General features: G+C 47.9%; 1 protein-coding gene and 1 long non-coding RNA gene across 2 annotated transcripts in view; one reads left to right on the plus strand and one right to left on the minus strand.

Moving 5' to 3' along the window:
* Positions 1–9,987: 9,987 nt before the first annotated feature.
* Positions 9,988–21,108, plus strand: part of PTCH1 (patched 1) — a 109,077-nt gene continuing 97,956 nt past the window's right edge. Inside the window, exon 1 of the mRNA XM_083576494.1 lies at positions 9,988–10,726. Within this exon, the coding sequence (XP_083432620.1) occupies positions 10,664–10,726 (63 nt within the window). The 5' untranslated portion in view covers positions 9,988–10,663. The remainder of the gene's footprint in view (positions 10,727–21,108) is intronic.
* On the minus strand, positions 11,665–19,252 carry LOC310745071. Its single transcript, XR_014539892.1, has 4 exons — positions 17,776–19,252; positions 17,687–17,719; positions 12,741–12,831; positions 11,665–11,825 (listed from the first exon to the last, which is right to left on the minus strand). It is a non-coding gene; the product is annotated as an uncharacterized lncRNA (long non-coding RNA).

The following is a 21,108-nucleotide window of genomic DNA, read 5'->3' on the forward strand; positions in this document are numbered from 1 at the left end:
GCTAGAGAAACCAAAGCCTTTTGAAGCTTCCATGCTAGGAACTCATACTAGGACAGTGGTATCACAACCATTCTGTGAGATCTCTCTGCACTCTTCCTCCAGGGGTTTCGTATGGGAAGCCAAACCTTTCCACCATGACCTTGTGGGGGGAAAGGACAAAGAAATTCTTGCTTTCCCTAAAAAAAACAAGCTTTTTTAAAAAAAGAACCTTTAAAACAATTCCAGTAACATTCCATTAATCCCACATTTATTCCCGCACACCCTCCTTTCAGTAGTGCTTTATGCCTACTGACTGTTAAAAAGCAGCCTTTACATTACAAAGCTGCAGTTTAGTTTCATGAAGCACTAAGCTGAAGAAACTATTGAAAACCACTCAACCAGTGCTAGCCAAATATACCCATTAATCAGAGCTATTTGCCTCTTAAATTTAGGAACTGGAAGTCCTAGGAAAACCCGGAAGCATTTTCTTTTGTATTTTCTTTCCCCTCCCGTTATAGTTAACCCTTCATGTTCACCTTCTTCTCTGGAGAAAACTGTCCCCTTTTGTTGTTCTCACACATAAAATTATTGTATCGATCCAGAGAATCGGGTAAGGCTTAAGAGAAGTTCTGATAAATAAAACCAGTGCTTTTCCTCCAGAAAAAAATGGAATTGTTACAGTAAGTACCACACTTTTAACTAGTGCTTTTCTTCGACTGCATACCCTGCATACCCAGAAAAAAAGCACAGAATAAAACCAAAATATGCAGAAGATTCTAACCAGGTCAGTGGTTTTCTTTTTCAGTGTTTTTTTTAAAGTTAGCTCTGAACACCCAGGTTCCTGTTGGGACAGTTAGTGGCTTGTGGCAATGTAACTGAACTAAACTTGCAGGTTGAATCCACAAAGCTATGCTTCTGCTTTTGTGTGTAACTCTCAGCTTTTGAAACATAGGAGCTGTGGTCCCAAATGACATGGAAGCTTTCTAGTGTTCAAAGGCACCTGTGTGTGGCCAAATCAAAATATGGTGAAAATTAAGGAAGTGCCATCTGAACTGCCCATGATAAATAAATAAATAAATAAATAAATAATACTCCACCCATCTGGCTGTGTTTCCCCAGCCACTCTGGGTGGATTCCAACAAAATATTAAAATACAATAGTCTATTAAGCATTAAAAGCTTCCCTAAACAGGGCTGCCTTCAGATGTCTTCTAAAAGTCTGGTAGTTGTTTTTCTCTTTGACATCTGGTGGGAGGGCGTTCCACAGGGGGGCGCCACTACCGAGAAGGCCCTCTGCCTGGTTCCCTGTAACCGCACTTCTCGCAGTGAGGTAACCGCCAGAAGGCCCTCGGCACAGGACCTCAGTGTCTGGGCAGAACAGGTATACTGGACCGAGGCCAAAGACAATGTTGCATATCAGAACAGACCCAAGGTTACTTCACTCCTCATTTAGCTACATCTGGCTTAGTAGATGTTTGCTGTGGTACCACACAGTTGCATTCACAAAATCAGTGACACGTGTATTCACTACTGGCAGGGACAGGTGCAGAAATGAACATATGAAACTGCTTTTTACTAAGTCAGTCTATTGGCTTTATCTACTCTGACTGACTGTAATTCTCCAGGGTCTTGGGGAAATCCAGGGTGGAATGGAGAGCAGAGCATTAGATTAGGTTCAGATCTACACTCAGACATTAACCTCACTAAAAGACCTTGGGCCAGTTACTACATTAGAACTGCAGAATTGCAAGGGTCCACGAGGGTCATTTAGTCCAATCCCCTGCAATGTAGGAATCTTTTGCCCAACGTGGGGCTCAAACCTGTGACTGCTGACTGAGCTATGATTTACCTCGCAGGATAAAATAGATGCAGTGCGCTGGAGGAATCATGTATGCTCCCTTGAGCTCCTTGGAGGAAAGCTGGAATGTAAATGTAATAAATATGAAGAAAAAAAGAAAAACTGAAGAAGCCAGGAATTAAACTTGGGACATCATCATACATGCATACCATAATCGCTACTATTGAGCTCTGGTGCAAGGGTGTGTTTTTTTTGGTAGGTATGTGAAACTAAGGCTTCATTGAATTCCAAAACATTTAAGTTTGGCATTTAAGTACAGTGGTATCTCTGGTTACGAACGCTTCTGGTTCTGAAGTAGCTGCTCCTGGTTGCCAACTTTGCCCCAGGATGTGAATGGAAATCGTGCGCCAGAGGCGCACGTGCAGCAGAAGGCCCCATTAGCGAAAACGCGCCTCAGGATAAGAACGGTTTCAGCTTAAGAACGGACCTCCGGAATAAAATAAGTTTGTAACCAGAGGTACCACTGTATCAGATTTAGGGCCAAATTGTTGTTGTTTTAAAGGGATAAAGTACAGGTAAAGGGACCCCTGACCATTAGGTCCAGTCGTAGCCAACTCTGGGGTTGCGGCGCTCATCTCGCTTTATTGGCCGAGGGAGCCGGCGTACAGCTTCTGGGTCATGTGGCCAGCATGACTAAGTCGCTTCTGGCGAACCAGAGCAGTGCACGGAAACGCCGTTTACCTTCCCGCCAGAGCGGTACCTATTTATCTACTTGCACTCTGACGTGCTTTCGAACTGCTAGGTTGGCAGGAGCAGGGACTGAGCAACGGGAGCTCACAGCCGACCTTCTGATCGGCAAGTCCTAGGCTCTGTGGTTTAACCCACAGCGCCACCCGTGTCCCACTTTAAAGGGATGTTGTTGTTGTTTAGTCGTTTAGTCGTGTCCGACTCTTCGTGACCCCATGGACCAGAGCACGCCAGGCACTTCTGTCCTCCACTGCCTCCCGCAGTTTGATCAAACTCATGCTGGTAGCTTCAAGAACACCATCCAACCATCTCATCCTCTGTCGTCCCCTTCTCCTTGTGCCCTCCATCTTTCTCAACATCAGGGTCTTTTCCAGGGAGTCTTCTCTTCTCATGAGGTGGCCAAAGTATTGGAGCCTCAGCTTCACGATCTGTCCTTCCAGTGAGCACTCAGGGCTGATTTCCTTCAAAATGGATACGTTTGATCTTCTTGCAGTCCATGGGACTCTCAAGAGTCTCCTCCAGCACCATAATTCAAAAGCATCAATTCTTTGGCGATCAGCCTTCTTGATGGTCCAGCTCTCACTTCCATACATCACTACTGGGAAAACCATAGCTTTAACTATACGGACCTTTGTTGGCAAGGTGATATCTCTACTTTTTAAGATGCTGTCTAGGTTTGTCATTGATTTTCTCCCAAGAAGCAGGCGTCTTTTAATTTCGTGACTGCTGTCACCATCTGCAGTGATCATGGAGCCCAAGAAAGTAAAATCTCTTACTGCCTCCATTTCTTCCCCTTCTATTTGCCAGGAGGTGATGGGACCAGTGGCCATGATCTTCGTTTTTTTGATGTTGAGCTTCAGACCATATTTTGCGCTCTCCTCTTTCACCCTCAATAGAAGGTTCTTTAATTCCTCCTCACTTTCTGCCATCAAGGTTGTGTCATCTGCATATCTGAGGTTGTTGATATTTCTTCCGGCAATCTTAATTCCGGCTTCGGATTCATCCAGCCCAGCCTTTCGCATGATGAATTCTGCATATAAGTTAAATAAGCAGGGAGACATTATACAGCCTTGTCGTACTCCTTTCCCAATTTTGAACCAATCAGTTGTTCCATATCCAGTTCTAACTGTAGCTTCTTGTCCCACATAGAGATTTCTCAGGAGACAGATGAGGTGATCAGGCACTCCCATTTCTTTAAGAACTTGCCATAGTTTGCTGTGGTCGACACAGTCAAAGGCTTTTCCATAGTCAATGAAGCAGAAGTAGATGTCTTTCTGGAACTCTCTAGCTTTCTCCATAATCCAGCGCATGTTTGCAATTTGGTCTCTGCTTCCTCTGCCTCTTCTAAATCCAGCTTGCACTTCTGGGAGTTCTCGGTCCACATACTGCTTGAGCCTTCCTTGTAGAATTTTAAGCATAACCTTGCTAGCGTGTGAAATGAGGGATAGCACACCTGAAAATCAAAATTCAATAAAACTCAGCAGGCAATATAATTGTTGGTGTTTTCTTTTAAAATAACTAGGAAGTTAGAGGACCAGAAGGATCATTCATGGGTGGCCCTCCTGGAGAAGGAACTCTAAAGCACCACCACCACAGAAGAAGAATTACAGCTCAATGTCCTAGCTGCCTCATTGACAGGACATAAAATAGAGCCTTGTTATGCCTTTTCAGCCATGGGTAAGCCCTGCTGATACGTATGTTTCCCAACTAACTAGCACCATGCCATATTGTAGGAAAAACCCATATTCCAAAATTGGATGAAGAAAATACTAAGCATGGGCCTTTCTCCAGCTATGAGGTAAGTTCTTGCTCTTTGAGAGAAGCTGTCCTTTCCCTTTGGTATCCTCAAAAGTGCACCTTTCTATCTACTTGTTTAGTGTAGAAGAATCTTTTGTTTGAAGATTGTACCCTTATGGTTCAAATCCAAATGAAATGCCCAAGAAAAGATCTAAGCAGCATCACCACATACAATCTACCAATAGCATAATAATAATAATAATAATAATGATGATGATGATAATAATAATAATTATTATTATTATATCCTGCCCTCCCCAGCCAAAGCCGGGCTCAGAGCGGCTAACAACAATAAAAGTAACACAGCATTCTAAAATCAATTCATTCTAAAATCAATTCAAATCAAATTAATGGCAACCATTGGGCTAGAGTTCTGTGAGGATTACCAAAGGAGGGGGTCAGACTGTGCCTTGGCCAAAGGCCTGGTGGAACAGCTCTGTCTTGCAGGCCCTGCAGAAAGATGTCAAGTGCCGCAGGGCCCTAGTCTCTTGTGACAGAGCGTTCCACCAGATCGGGGCCACAGCCGAAAAGCCCTGGCTCTGGTCAAGGCCAGCTTAACCTCCCTGTGGCCTGGGACCTCCAAGATGTTTTTGTTTGAAGACTGTAAGGTCCTCTGTGAGACATACCAGGAGAGATGATCCCGTAGGTACAAGGGTCCTAGGCTGTATAACAGTGGTGTCTCAGGAAATTAAAGGTAAAGGTACCCCTGCCTGTACGGGCCAGTCGTGTCCGACTCTAGGGTTGTGCGCCCATCTCACTTAGGAGGCCGGGGGCCAGCGCTGTCCAGAGACACTTCCGGGTCACGTGGCCAGCGTGACAAAGCTGCTCTGGCGAGCCGGCACCAGAGCAACACACGGAAACGCCGTTTACCTTCCCGCTATAAAGCGGTACCTATTTATCTACTTGCACCTAGGGGTTGCTTTCGAACTGCTAGGTGGGCAGGAGCTGGGACCGAACGATGGGAGCTCACCCCACCGCGGGGATTCGAACCGCCGACCTTGCGATCAGCAAGCCCTAGGCGCTGAGGTTTTACCCACAGCGCCACCCGCGTCCAACTCAGGAAATTACAATGGCATAAATGTTAGATATTATTGAAATGCCACTATGTAAACTTGGAAAACAATTGTTCAATGGTTCTTACAAATACATTTTTAAAAACACTAATATTCACCTGAACATATTGAAATGATTAGCTGGGGGAGGTGGAGGTGGTGAATGCAATTTAACTTAACTTTTAGGTTTATGGTGACAGAATCACATAATGCTTTCAGCATCAACCCAGGTCCTTAATTTGTTATCTGCTGCCATATCTCATACGTCTTGGAACATTTGCTGTAGTGCAAAAACAAGGGCACATCTAGACATTTGTTAAAGCAATTCTACAACGAGGCTTTAAAAAAGAACCACCACCATTTCTTATATGCATAGAATTAAATATCATAGAAATCAATGAACATCCAAACCAAAGGTCGATTTAAATCTGTAGAGCTTTTTTGAAAGTAAGTTTACTATCCTCCACAGTTATGTATATTCAAATTTCACTAAAATCAGTGGGACACATGTGCCTTAAAGCAATGTATTGTGACCTAAATATTATTGGTTCAGTACTAGACTATTTGGACTGTGTGTGTGTGTCCATGCACACACGTGCACACACCGACAACTTTTTGTGGATGTATCCAGTCATGTCCCTCCACTGACAGAAGGCTGTTTGATCCAGAACGGGCTTCTGCCAGGACAGGAGATTGAATTCAGCTCCCTTGACCTCTCTATCTAGCCTTCAACTCTCCTCAGCCAACATCCCTTACAAGCTCTGCTCTACACCTTCCTTGAGTGTTTTTGCAGTCAGAATGTGATCTTGAACTATGGGAACACCTCTTGCTTGTTTGGATGGTACAAGGGGTGAGGGGGGCGTGTATTCCAGCATGGCTGGAATGTAACCCAACTGTACAAAATTAAGAGTCATATCTATTGCCTCCACCCACTTCTACATGTGGTCCCCAGAGATTTGCCCATATGGAATGGAGCCCTCAGACTGAAAAGGTTTCCAGCCCTCAGTGTTAGGAGAAGAAGAAGAGTTTGGATTTGATATCCCGCTTTATCACTACCCGAAGGAGTCTCAAAGCGGCTAACATTCTCCTTTCCCTTCCTCCCCCACAACAAACACTCTGTGAGGTGAGTGGGGCTGAGAGACTTCAGAGAAGTGTGACTGGCCCAAGGTCACCCAGCAGCTGCATGTGGAGGAGCAGGGAATCGAACCCGGTTCCCCAGATTACGAGACTACTGCTTTTAACCACTACACCACATTGGCTTAGAAGAAAGGGTGGGTGTCCTACAGCTGGTTGGGTCACTGTCTGTTAACTGGGCTCAGGTAAGACCACACAGCAGGTCCACCAAAGGATCTGGTCAAAAACACAAGCCGTAATAAGGGTAGCCTTATTGAAAGCAAAGCCAAGGTGAAACCGAGGTCAGAAACCAGAGAGTAGTCCTGAGCTACATATAATTCAGAGGTAGAGTGATGGGGGGCAAAGGTCAGCAGTTAAAGACAGTTAGATTGCATGACTACGGAGCCAGACCTCAGCTGGAGGTTTATAAAGCGTGGCCTCCCAGGCTGAAAAAGGTGGTTAAGTCTGCTCTCTAGAGGAATCGTGGACTCTGTAGAGAACTGCAGGTACTCCCAAAGAACCCTTCACTCTTGGGCAGTGTGTTGACATGACATTCTTAGGTATGCATTCCTTCACTGACCCACTGCCTGAGCCTCAGTTTTCTGGTGTTTATGCTTTTCAGGAGGGACGCGGGTGGCGCTGTGGGTTAAACCACAGAGCCTAGGGCTTGCTGATCAGAAGGTCGGCAGTTCGAATCCCCGCAACGGGGTGAGCTCCCATTGCTCAGTCCCTGCTCCTGCCAACCTAGCAGTTTGAAAGCACATCAAAGTGCAAGTAGATAAATAGGTACCGCTCCTGCGGAAAGGTAAACGGCGTTTCCATGCGCTGCTCTGGTTCATCAGAAGCGGCTTAGTCATGCTGGCCACATGACCTGGAAGCTGTACGCTGGCTCCCTTGGCCAATAAAGCGAGATGAGCGCCGCAACCCCAGAGTCAGCCACGACTGGACCTAATGGCCAGGGGTCCCTTTACCTTTACCTTATGCTTTTCAGAGCTGTCTGAGCCCAGCTTCAGGAGGGGTTCCTCTGCTGCAGGAAAATCAGGGACCCGCCCCAAGGGTTCTTCCTGGGCAGACTTGGGGAGCGCTCTTTGGGGGAAAGGCCCACCCACCCCCAGGTTTCCTGGCTGGGAGCGCTGGTTTCACTGAGGTTGGGGAGCAGGTGGTTGGATCAAGGCAACCACAAGGAAGTAACTTTTGCTTATTCACCCTCCTCTCTGCCACCCCCTGTGCCCCCCCTTGCCCCCCTGCCAAATCTGCTCAAGAGGATTGGTACACGGGGGTAGTCAGTTGTAGGGGTCTGCAGGAGAAAAGGCAACTTTGCCATATCCATATATATATATATATATATATATATATATATATATATATATACACCCTATGGAACCTTCTACTCAATCAAAGAGCCTTCTGTCAGCAGAGGGAAATGTCCGGATACAACTAAAAGGTAAAGGGACCCCTGACCATTAGGTCCAGTCGTGGCCGACTCTGGGGTTGCGGTGCTCATCTCGCTCTATAGGCTTGACTAAGCCACTTCTGGCGAACCAGAGCAGCACACGGAAACACCGTTTACCTTCCCACCAGAGCAGTACCTATTTATCTACTGCACTTTGACGTGCTTTCAAACTGCTAGGTTGACAGGAGCTGGGACCGAACAACGGGAGCTCACCCCGTCGCAGGGATTCGAACCACCAACCTTCTGATCAGCAAGTCCTAGGCTCTGTGGTTTAACCCACAGCGCCACCCGCGTCCCTTCCGGATACAACTATTAGTATGTAAACAGGACTAGGTCTACCTAGGCAGGCTAGGCAGCCACCAGAAGCATCACAATTCCATGGTGGGGGAAAGGAACATAGGAAGCAGCCTTATAGAGAGTCAGAACATGGGTTCGTCTAGCTCAGTATTGTCTACATCCAGTATGGGCAACCTGTGACTTTTCAGATGTTTGACTACAGCTCCCATGATTCCTAATTTGGAATGCTGGCTGAGGCTGATGGGTGATGGCTGGAGGACCTCAGGTTGTCCGTCTCTGATCTACACTGACTGACATTATTCAAGATATCAGGTGAAGTGCCTTCCACATCTACCTGGGGATGCTACTGATTGAATCAAGGTGCAAAACATGTGCTCTATTACTGAGCCACAGCCATCAAGTTCCATAAAGCTCTACAGAGTTTCATAAAGTACTGCAGAGTCATGTTGCATCTACCATGGCTAGCATCCACCCAACCCTGCAAACAGTGTATATTCCCCAATATGCTGTGATAGTGCAGAAGATATTGAGAGTTACTTTCCATTTGCATGGGGATGCTCTGTCCTACCCTAACTATTGGGTAGGAAAATTGTATTTCTCTTTTCCAGAACCCCTGGGAAGGTGACCATTTTTCCCATTTTACAGATGGAGAACTGAGATTGAAAAAAAGTGACTTGGCCTAGGCTATGCAGTTAAAATGTGAACCAGTATAATGTTAAAGTGTTGGATCTGGGGGGTTCTTACTTGGTCATGAAGCTCATTGGTTGACCTTGGGCCAGTCACAGTCTTTCACCCTAACCTACCTCACAGGGCTGATGTGAGGACACAGTGACGAGGGTGAGAGTCAAATGCAATAATTAAAAAAAAACACTGAAATAAATCAAATTAAGAAACTGGGGATGTCTATTCAAGTCCATCCACAGGACTCAGTTCATTGGAAAGGGTTCTGTTGCTGCTACTAATTCATCAATATGATGCTTATAGAAACCTTTACAGAACAAACCTTTACGATTTCGAGTTTCTGAGATGACCACCTTTTTCCATTTGAGCCAAAGAGAGATTTTTTATAATAAGGATGTTGCTCCTGTTGGACAAATAATGTTCTGTTCAGTAGCAGCAGGAAACATACAGTTGAAGCACTACTGAAACAATTCCTTCTTGGTTTCATAATAAGTTGTTACTAGTGGTTGTCATAAGACAGTTCTGATTCCCATGTTTGAATCAATTAAATAAGATGTGCTTTTAAAAACAAACAAACCCCACCCATTTCATAATGCTGTTATTATACCCAGTTGCTGCCAGTATAGGCCGTAGGCTGTTTTTATTCTTTTTCCACCTCTGAAAACCCAAGGCTATCTGAAAATGTGAGATACCCAGTAATGACAAAACAGACAAAAGTCATGACTGATTAGACCAGTGATATCTTCCATCATTGGTGTCATCAATTTGTTTTGCATTGTGTGCTTGCCACTTTTGAGGCAAAGACTTCTTCCTAGTGAAACTTTCAAGGAACAAGAAGGAAAAAAATGCAAGGATTGACATAAATAAATCCCGAAGGGTCCAACATTTGTAAACCAAGCACTAGGTGGAATGGGTAAACATTTCAGCAGAGGGAAAACTCTGGACCCCTTTTTCTCTTCGTTTTACATTCAACCCTGTATTTATTTTAAGAAGGGGCTCTGCATTCCAGCACCTGCCCCCCCCCATCTTGCAACAACAACAACAACAAAAACCAACAACTTTATTCTGCTTCCAGGACAAGAAAGGAAGGGAGGCTAAAGCGAATTATGCCCAAGAATGAAAGAAGATTTGTATGTTCTGCTGAGATGGGTGATGATTTCAAATGAACATAGAGGGGGAAAGAGAGAGGCGGAGAAGAAAAGGGTCGTAGGGAGGGAGGGAAGGGGGGGGCAGAGGGCTGTTGTTACCACTTTGTCAATTTCATGCTTGGGATCTACTCCAGGGACCATCTCGGGGAAGCTGGCCTGCCTGTTTACCCAAGGAGGTCTGCGCTGATAGCACGTTACGTTGGTTTACTTTGCTTTCCTGGAGTTTATTGTAAAAAGGGTGAAGTTTTTCGGATCCATCACGTGACCCTGACAGGTCCTGCCTATTGAGAAAGCCAGACCACCCACATGGAGAGGACGATGGAGCGCTTAATAGAAACAGGCATGCAATTGTGAGCCCGCTCTGCACTCTGCAGAATGCCTGCAACCTAGGAGGAGGATTATTATTATTATTTTTTTACACTTTCTGTTCCCTTTCGGAGACCGGGAGGAGGTGCGGGAGAGAAGGTGGAGGGGAAGCGGCGGGCAAGAAGAGAGCTTTGAAGGCAAGCAGGAAAAGGATCAGGGAAAGGGAAAGAAGAAAACCGATGTGCTCCTATCGAAGTCCTCTGCCTCGGCGGCGGCGGCGGCAGCAGCACTGAATGAAATTGGCCAGCCCCACCGGGAGCTCACCCTGCCCCACCGAGGGGCTCAGCGGGGAGATGGTAAGAGATGCAACGGAAAATGGCCTCTGGGCTGGGAAATGAAACAGGAAGGGGGGCACCCGTGGGTGGGAGCGGGGATCCAGAGAGAGAAAGATCTCCTGGCAGAGGGCAAATCCTGGCACGGGCGGGGGGGCGGTGAAACAAGAGGAAGGAAACCCAGGATGGCTTTTTGCTTGGGGGAGAGGAGGCGGAGGGGAGGCAGCCTCGCCTGGCTCCTGTCACTGCAGGAACACACAGCCCCCCAGGCAGGCAGCGTCTCGTTTCGCGGTGGGGGCGAGGAGGGCGGCTGCCGCTGGGGGTGGCGAGGACGGAACTGATCGGTGATAATTCGCGTCCAAGGAGGTCTCGGGGATCCTATTTTCACGCTTGGATAGGGTCGCCACCCTGCCTTCCGCCCGCGAGGAGTCCCCCTCCCCGGGAATGAGAGAGAGAGAGAGAGGGAGAGGGAGAGGGAGGGAGAGATTTGTTTCCCTGGGAGAAAAATTTGCTGGACAGCGCGTTGGATTTTGTTGTGTTTCAGGGAGGATTAAGTCGTGTGTGTCTGCTGGGGTTGCCTTCTCTCACCCCCCTCCAGCAAAAAACAACACCCCAGGATTACCTTTAACTGGCATTTAAAACAAAAAGGGGAGGCGAGTTTGCCAAGTTGTGGATCTGATTGATTTACAATCCTTGTCTGAACACAAACTTCGTATTACTTAGTTTGGGGCTCTTCTTTTCCCACGAGCTTTGCAGCATCATCCCCCCCCCAACTTCTCTGAGGCTACTCTGGAGTAAGCGGCTTGTAGCTTGATCTTGGCTTCGCGAGGGACTCAAACACGATTGTTGGGGGTCCCTGCACGTCAGAATGGGGCTTGCTTCCGAGCAAGCGCAGTGCGGAGAGGGGGAAGATGGGCTCTTTCCGGACGTGTCTTCCAATCTACTGTCGTGGTGATCAGGGAGAGAGGGATCCCTGTGTGCGTGTGTGATCTAGCCACGGGTCGCTGCTCGTTAGTAGTGGCGGTGATCCGTCGGACGTCCCGTTTAAGACTGTTAAGCTTAGGATTTAACAGTTGTCTCCTCGACAGGATGGGACGTTTTCGTCATGAAACATGAAGCCAAACTTTGGCAGGTAATAGAAAACCAGCGATTAAAAAGGAGAACCCTACCGGTTGTTTGCACACCTCTTATTTAATAACTGATCCCTTACTCCCCAGCGCACTCTCCCCAGACCTTGGCGTGGCATGCATAGGAGTAACATTTCATAATGCATCAATCATGGCAACGAAGTCCATTTGGGAATGGTGGAGGCAGGGGAGTAGGTGAGGTTTGCGGTAGGTATCAGTAACCTTTCCCTTTTTAAAAACAGGGATGTAGTTGTGTCATTCCAGACTCTGGGGATAAAGGTCTTAGAGGTGCCCCTCCTTCAGAGGGCAAGATGAATTACTTCATTTACTGCCAGGTGTGAAAAGCCAGCCCTGCAGAGTGTCAGGACCCTCCTGAACAGTTTGCTGAACAGACATCTCCCCCCGAAGTCCTGCCCTGTTTCTTTAGCACTGTTGATGTTGTGGGGAGCGAGTGGGGAACCTTTGGCCAGGTGTTGATGAACTACAGCTCCCATCAACCTCAGCCAGCATGGCTAAGAATAGCTAAGGCTGATGGGGGTTGTAGTCCAACAATATCGGGCAAGCCAAAGGTTCCTATTCCTATTGCAAAGGCAGTGACAGGGCCACACAGTGAGTTTTGTGGGTGCCCTCAAGGCTTGGAACCCAGACATCCTTCTCCAGGGTCCTCTAGCAGCACTCTGGACCACACTGGCAGTGTGGGTTGTTTGGGAACCATTCTAAACATGCTAGATAGTGGAGCCTTCCAACCTAACCTTGGCTTTTGTGCAACCTGTCTTCCGGGGCTGTTGGTACCCCATTTAGAACAGGGGACTTCTCAACAGTGGGTTTGCATTCCCATGCTTCTTTTCTGTTTTCCTCAAGCAAACTGTGAGTCCACAGTTTACAGGGCACGGTGTGTTCAGTAGGTGTACCTGTGTTCCAAGTCCTTCAGAAATCAATGGGACTGTTGTCTGCAGAAGCTTCCATAGGACAGTCTGGGCTCTCTTCCTGGAAAATGGGTTTCTTTACAAAATAAATAAATAAATAAATAAAAATCTGGCAGTACAGATTCAAGGTAGTTAAAAATAAAACCAGAGCGGGGGGCCATCCCCAGAGACTTTGGTTAATGGACACATCCACACACCTAAGTAAGGTTCTGTAAAAAGGAAATAACTTTTCTGATTCATCAATCTGATTTTTTTATTCGTTTATTTACAGATTGTGGCACAGGGTTGTAATACTCTTGCAAGGCACTGGGAAATGAGGTTTTCCATTTGCACTGGGAGTATTGGAAAGGAAAGTGGGGAAGAAGCCCCCCCCCCTTTTTTAATTTCCCTTTCCTAATTGCTTTCAGGATGTAGCAGATGGAAAACTGACAGGGCAGAATTCTATGAATTAAAATATCTCTGTCCTCACTGATTTTATCCTTATCACACCCACCCACCTTTTATTTCTTCTCCCTTTGCCGCAGTCCATTCAGAGATGGAGGCGTGATGTCTAAACCGGATTAGCAGCCTGAAAGGCAGGCACTGAGACTGAATTGCTTTACTTCCTTTTCATTTCTCATGCCTCTATCTCCAGTAAACGTGTGGATCCAGCCGTGGGTCAATGGGATTGCATTGCGAGGCAACACAAACACACCGTGACCAATTTGCTCTTTGGCAGAGATCATAGGCATTAAAACCTGCCTTTTGCCTAATGGGAGGCAGGATGAACAAGCAAGATGGAGAAGAGCTCTTCAGAGGAAAACTATGACCCACTGGGTGATAGTTCAGTGGTAGAGTATTCATGCTGGATGCAGAGAGGGCTGAGAATGAATGAAACAGCTGCCCATTTCTACTCAACTTACAATACTGAGCTAGATGGTACAATGTTCTGTCTCGGTATAGGCAGCTTCCCGTGTTCCTGTGTTGACCGGGGCAACTTCAGCTTTTTCTCTAGCAAAGCACAGGATTAAAACTGGGATTCTTACACATTGCAAGGAGAGCCACAAAACCCTTCATCTCCTGCAGTTTCTCCCCCTTATATCTCACCTTTCTTCCATCATGGAACCCTAAGTAGCATAAACGTGGTTCTGATGAAGTATCTTATCTAGGCAGACTCTGGCCTCAGCTAGATGATTGCTTCAGGTATGTTTCAGGCCTTATTCTAGGAAGTGCTAGAATTCTAGACTATGTTGTCTCAGACTGCAGGTAGGGTAGAAGAAGAGTTTGGATTTGATATCCCGCTTTATCACTACCCTAAGGAGTCTCAAAGTGGCTAACAATCTCCTTTCCCTTCCTCCCCCACAACAAACACTCTGTGAGGTGAGTGGGGCTGAGAGATTTCAGAGAAGTGTGACTGGCCCAAGGTCACCCCGCAGCTGCATGTGGAGGAGTGGAGACGCGAACCTGGTTCACCAGATTACAAGTCTACTGCTCTTAACCATTATCAAAAGGATTACATTTTTTGTCTTTTGATGTGCTAGCTTACCATATGCAGGAATTGGGAAATGAGGCTCATTTTGCATAACAGTACTGAGGAGAGGGAATATCCCTCCCCACTTTCAAAATTGCTTCCAACACAACTAAAAGATAAGTTTTGGAGAGCATTCAGAATATGATTCCCTCCACCTGTACCCTGAAATGGTACAAAAATTTACTGCTTCCCAGTCCTCCTACCTCATTCTGTTTATGTAATGCATAGATCAGTTGACTGGTCCAGGAAAGAAAACATTAAGCCCCTTACCCCTGAACCTGTGGTCAGCTGATGAGAGGCAGTCTAGTCTATACAAACGATGGATTCAAGTAGTACACCTTGGCTACAGATGGAAGATGCGATGTCTGAATAATGCAGTTCCTCAACACACACACACACACACATGAGAGAGAGAGAGAGAGAGAGAGAGAGAGAGAGAGAGAGAGAGAAATAAGTAAACTTCCCCTTTACAAAGAAAAAGAGTATGGGTGAGAGAGATTGGTTTATCCCATCACTTCAACATTGTGATTTTCCACATGCAAGAGCTTTTCTCTTAGAAAAGCAGAACACAAATGGGTTCCACTCCTGTAGCCTGAAGTGGCACAGTCAAGAAAAAAGCAACTGCTTAGTTTTAATGGGGCTGATGATGCTGGACAGCAAATTTTCAAAGCATTTTCCCTTTGCTGAGGTCTCTCCTTTTACCATCTGCCTCCCTCTCCTTTGCTTTCATTCTTGAAAAGCTAGGAGATAACTGACTGCTGAACACCAGCTGTTTTACCTTACACTTAAAAATTCAAGCATCTCCCCTCTTCTTGGCCTTCACTTAAGAGAGTGATAAATTTCAGATTGAAAAGGAAAACTGATCTCTCTTCCCAAAATGCATATTTGGGGATGGTGTGGGTGTGTGTATGTAAATGCATGAAGATTTGTCATACCTGAGACACACAAAGATAAAAGTTGGAAATACTGACTTTGGGCCCTCCAACAGAATCACTCGTTTTTCTATGGGTTATATCTTACAGCTTATCATGTGAAGATAATTTCATGTATGTTTTTATTAAGAAAGAAAACAGCACCACTGAAAACCCCAAATACAAAGTAAAGGTAAAGGGTAAAGGGACCCCTGACCAGTCCAGTCGCAAACGACTCTGGGGTTGCGGCGCTCATCTTGCTTTAGTGGCCAAGGGAGCCGGTGTACAGCTTCCGGGTCATGTGGCCAGCATGACTAAGCCGCTTCTGGCAAACCAGAGCAGCGCATGGAAACGCCGTTTACCTTCCCGCCGGAGCGGTACCTATTTATCTACTCGCACTTTGACGTGCTTTCGAACTGCTAGGTGGGCAGGAGCAGGGACCGAGCAACGGGAGCTCACCCCGTCGCAGGGATTCGAACCGCCGACCGCTGATCGGCAAGTCCTAGGCTCTGTGGTTTAATCCACAGCGCCACCCGCATCCCCAAATACAAAGTAACCACAACCAAATAGTCTCTGTCAGCACCAAGTCCTGGGTTTTGAGAGGTAGGAAGTCCCCAGTCAGAAGGCTGACTTCTAGGAGAGCTTAGGACTGGTTTTTCTCATTTTAAAAGACACTATGTTGTGTGTGGGGGTCAGGACTTGTGACCCTCCAGGTATTGCCAAAGTTGCAATCAGTCCTGACCAATTGCCATGGGAGTTGGAGTCCAGCAACAGCTGGGGGTGGCAGAGCTTTCCTATTACTGCGAAATTTATTTATTGTTTTAAGCCTGAGTTTCTAATCCTCAGGATGGTAGACTGACTGTTCAGTGGAAGGTGGAGGGAGGACTCTGGAGTTTGGCAGAGGGCATACATCTGTGTACTGTCCATATAGCTGGATAGACCTTAGAGTAATAGCTGTCAATCTTCTCAGATGCATCCTGCTTTTAAATCTGGGACCACCCTTTCAGCTGCTGGTGGTGGTGTCTTTCTCATTTTTTTCTCTACAACATACTGTGCAACAGTGCTCCTACACTTTAATCACTGTACAGTCATACAGGGGATTTGCCAGGTGCCAGGTGCAAGATACTATGTGTACCTTTGGAAGGCCAAAAAAAAAAAAAAAATCCATCTTCCACAGACGCTGCTCTGCCTTTCTTTCCATCTTGTAACCTTTCTACTCTCATCTTTAAAAACAAGCAAACCACTAAAACCACCTTGAGGACTAGAAACTCAGGCTTTAAAAAATGTCCTTTTCTTGTTGCATTAAGAAGGTCTTCTTTCAGAATGAAGAGAGGCAGTTCCAAGTTTTCCTGGAAATTGTGATGCTGCCCCCCTGGTACAAACCTATCTGTGGGGTTTGGCTCGCCAGCCCAGAGGGTTTCCGTTTGCACGGGTGCCTCCTCCCTAACTGGGATGCCCTTCCCATGCTCCTTAGCCCAGGGGCCTCCCATCCTGACGAACTCCCTCCTCCCTCCCTGGTGAACTCGGGGCTCTCGGGGCCTTTGGTGGCCCTCTCGCCCGGAGATCTCTGCGGGGCGACCCGCCTGCTTTCCTGCGCGTAGGCGCTGCAGATCCCTCCTTCGCTCCTTTGTGGCGTGCGAAGCAGCTTGCCATTAAAGGAGATCAGGGGTAATTAGCCGCATTATTTTGACAAGTTGGCTCGAGCGGTTCCCTTTCTGACGCTGCCGAGGAGGGGACCCAGAAGGAAGGCGGGCGGGGGCCGAGGCGAGGGCGGCTTGAGTCCTGCCGTTCGGGGGCCTTTCCCAAGCCCCGGCTCGCTCTTTGCAAAAGCCTCTCCGCGGACGCTGCTGCTGCTGCTACTGCTGCAGCCGCCCAGGATGCCGAAGTGGAAGCCCTCCAGGCAAACGTGAATCTCATCACAACACACTCAGTCTGTTAGCGATGGGCTTTGTTCAAGTGCAAAAAGCAAGCCTGTACTAAGTTAGGAAAGTCACGCGTGTCCTTGTTCATACATGCACAGAAACACGCGTGTACCCACATCTAAAACTGCTCAGTCCCGATTTTTTTGCCTTAAATCCCTCCTCCTATGTACAGTATGCCTACTTTGAGTAAATGCAATGACTCCTTAGTCATTACTAACTCAAGCCCCATTGATTTCAAGGGGATGCCTGGATCCAGCTCATTATTAGTACTTATTCAGAGTTGTCCTGAAATTGCCAACAGGTTGAGCCGTGGCCAACCTTGGTTCAAATCATTGCTTAAGACGCAGGGAGATCGACTCTTCTCAAGGTGAGAAGCGGTGTGGTGGTCTCTGTAATACACACAGAGGCACACACCTGTCTGTTCCAGGTCTCATTTCAGTGACAGTTCTATCTCTGCCACTGACATTCTCTCTTAGCATTTCTCAAGAAGGAACAAATACTTCATTCTTCGGTTGTTGTGATAGGTTGGGGGGATATTGGGGGGGGGGGACAAAAAACACGCTGCACGCTTAAAGCTTTGCAAATTACCTGTACTCCCAGTGAGTAAGGCCGGGGACTTTCCTCTAACAAAACACGCATTGGCTCAGGCTGCACCGTGAAAGAGGATGCAAACACACTCATGCCAACTCCTTGAAGCGTTTCACGTCTTGCCTCCCTCTCCCCTCCCCGCCCCCACGTGAAGGCAGGTGGTTTATTTCAACGTCGTCTCTTTTTATGAATGTAACCGGATGCTGCAAGGCCTCGCTTTACGACCTCGGCATGGCAAGGACAGATCGAAACTCTGGAAGTTCTCTCGCCACCTAGGAGGACTTCTCTATGGTGGCTGGTCCCGGTGCACCGAGATTGCTTGCAAGGGCGATTGTTGTGGCGCCAAGGGAAGGTTTCTAATGAAATGCAGATCCCGCTGCAACCAGGCGAGAAAGAAAAGGCCAGCTGGAGCGATGGCTGGCCCGGGCCCGCTGCAGGCCTTGCCTCGTCCCTCCATTCTCCCAGGCCACGTGGAAAAAGCAAGACGCCGAAGAACGGCAGGCAGGCAGGCCGGGCCCGTGGAGCCCAATAGCACACACACAAAGGCAGCGCTCCGTCTCCCTTAAATCCGCAGGAGCCGCCTCGCGATTCCTTGAAGTTGACAAATCCTGCTGCCCAGGCGCAAGCTACATGCGCGGGCCATGCATATTAAAGGTAACAATGCGGACCAATGTAAAGAAGGGAGGACAGATGGATCAGGGGCAACGTGCTCGCGAGGAAGGAGGCCGCGCTCTTTCGTGCGCATCAGCCAGGAGGCAAATTGGAGACGTCCTCCGCTCCGACCACCCACGTCGAGAGGAGACTTTTACACGGAGACACACACACACACAATATTGCAGAAACAAGGCCAATTAGATCCCTTCGGTAATTCATCTCTTGTGTATGAAATTAACCAGACCACAGGGAGAGGGGGGCAGAGGGAGGGGGAGGATATTAAGATAGGGCTTGTTAAATTTGAGCCGCCAGGTTGTGTTTGGGGACCAACATTTTAACCGGCATAGGGCGAGGGCTTTGGAAAGGAAAAGGGCGCGGGGAGGGGTTAGCCTGTAATGGGGAATTATGCAAAAGGGAGAGCAGGCCCACAGAAGTGTGACCCCCGCCCCGGGGAGGGACTTCTTTGCAGCTTTATCCTGCTCATGTTAGCTCGGAAGTAAACCCTGTTCTAGGACTGGGAATTTATTGATGCTTGAAAAGCTGGCAGAGAAGTAGAGGAGGACGGTGGTAGCACGCCAACCAAGGGATGCTATTATGGGATACCCCTTAGGTATTGTTGCTTCGGGGAATTATACACGGCTTTATCCCGCGAGTCCTGTATCTAGCAGTATTTTGCTTTTGTCTTCCCAGTTCCCACATGCATCACGCCAATTTTATTCCAGGCAGTAAGTACTGGTACCTTACTCGAGACTGGTTAACGTGCTGTAACTACCACCGCCTGATTTCCAATACGTGCTTTCTCGTGTGTGGGTGGCATTTTAATCCGCATGAGTGACTGACAAGGTGAAACTGGAGTAGGGTAGTGATTCCAAATCACCGCCACATTCAGAATAAAGGTTTGCCACCGACTGGTGTATTTGTAACAGCGGTTCTGCAAGGGTTCAAGCAAGAGTCTTTCTCAGCCGTATCTGGCGACAGTGAGCGTTGAACACGCGCTCTGTCACTAAACAGCCTCTCCCCTGCGAGGGCTTGCTCGCAGAGCACAAATATTCACGTTCAGACCAATCCACAAACCCCTTGCGTTGCGTTAGCGGCTGATGCGGATCGGTAGCCTGCAAATGGTTAAAACTGCCACTTCTTGAACAATAGACACTGCGACACCAGTAACCACTCTCTGATGTCGACAAGCAAGGTCGAAGTTCCACTGGGATTTATTTAAGTGTTTGCTCCGGAGGAAGCGGTTTGCGGATCGCAGCCCTAATGCAATTCCCAGCTAGTTTCCCCATCCCAATTTAATTATCCTTATGGGGTTTTTATGATTAGCAGGAGCTTTCCTCGCCTTGCAATTGCCTCTCTGCAAAAAGTCAACACGTGCCTTGGGAGGAACGAGACTTCTTTAGAAACCAGCGCGCTTTTTTGCGTGGTTGCCGCTGGTGCCAACCGGGGAGGCGCGGAGAGAGGAACCGATAACCGGACATCTCTTTCGCCGCAACAACTGCTTTTCGGAGAAAGATCTGCAGAGCGAGGCGCTGAGCATTTGAGATCAGGGTCAGGCCGGTGCGAATCCGGCGCTCTGATCCCCCGAGCCCGGCGGGCGCAGCAAAACGCCACCCCCCGAAATGTAGCGCAGAACTGAATGGAAAAGTCCTCTGTCGCCTCGCCATTGGCTAGCAGGAATGGTCGCGGCTTGCTATTGGGCAGCGTGAAGGGGAGAGCCCTCCTTTAGGAATGTACTATGGCTTGTCTGGCATTTTTCTCTGGGGGGGGGGGGAGAAAGGGGTGGGACGGCGCGGTGCCTCCTTTCCCGCTTAGCTGCTCGGAGCCGGACTGGACTCCCGTGCGCTTCGCCTTCTGCGCGCTAAAGCGAAGAGGCGGCACTGCAGCAGCCAGATTTCGTGCGGAAGGGAAGCCCAGCCTTGTTTGCACAACCTCGAGCCAGTCAGTCACGTGAAAGCCTCAGCCCGCCCCCGGGGCCGGCCTCCTTTTCTCTGAATGTGCGGTGCTGCCACCCCCCCCCTCGCCCCGGTCTTTCCCTCAATGAATACACACAAGCTTTCTCCTTAAAGCAACACTCTCCCATTTCACTCCCTCCACCAACACTAAAACTTTTCCGAGCCGAAAAGTGGAAAGAGGGGGGGGGGGGAGAGAGGGAACGCGGCTTCACGGAGGTGGCGGGAGGAGGAGGAGGAGGACATACATACGACACGAGGATCTCGCGTTCTTTTTGCAGGGCAGAATTTCCACGCTCTGAATTCTGCCCGGGGTCGCGGCGGCGGCGGCGGCGGTCGAGTAACTAGGACGCAATTTCGCTCTGGGTAATCTGTAGAGTAGCAAACTAAACATTTGAAAAATAAAAGGGAAACATGATATTCCGGTTACACCACGTACGAGGACGGTAATCGTGTTATCCCCGCAAAAAAACCCCACATTAAAGACCACACCATGCGGTTTAATATATGCGCACGCGCGCGTGTATCGCGACTGATGTTAAAAACAACACGAGGAAATATGGAGAGATGGTGCAATTATTTCTATAGCGGTCTGGAGCTTTAAAGCATCCGCCAGCAAGACTTTTGCTCTTAAGGATTATAAAAACTGGATCGCCCGCCCCCAGCCCTGAAGCGAGCAACTTGCCTGCTTTCGGCTTTTCAATCTGTTATTTCAAGTATTAAGGTTTCATTGTGGTCTTTTTCTTAATACAGCTGCCTGTTTTCTTGTAAGGAACGCAGGCTTCTCTTTTCGGTTCACAAAAAAAGAAAAAGAGGAGG

The sequence above is a fragment of the Podarcis filfolensis genome, assembly GCF_964270895.1.
Source record: "Podarcis filfolensis genome assembly, chromosome: 11".
Lineage (NCBI taxonomy): Eukaryota > Metazoa > Chordata > Lepidosauria > Squamata > Lacertidae > Podarcis > Podarcis filfolensis.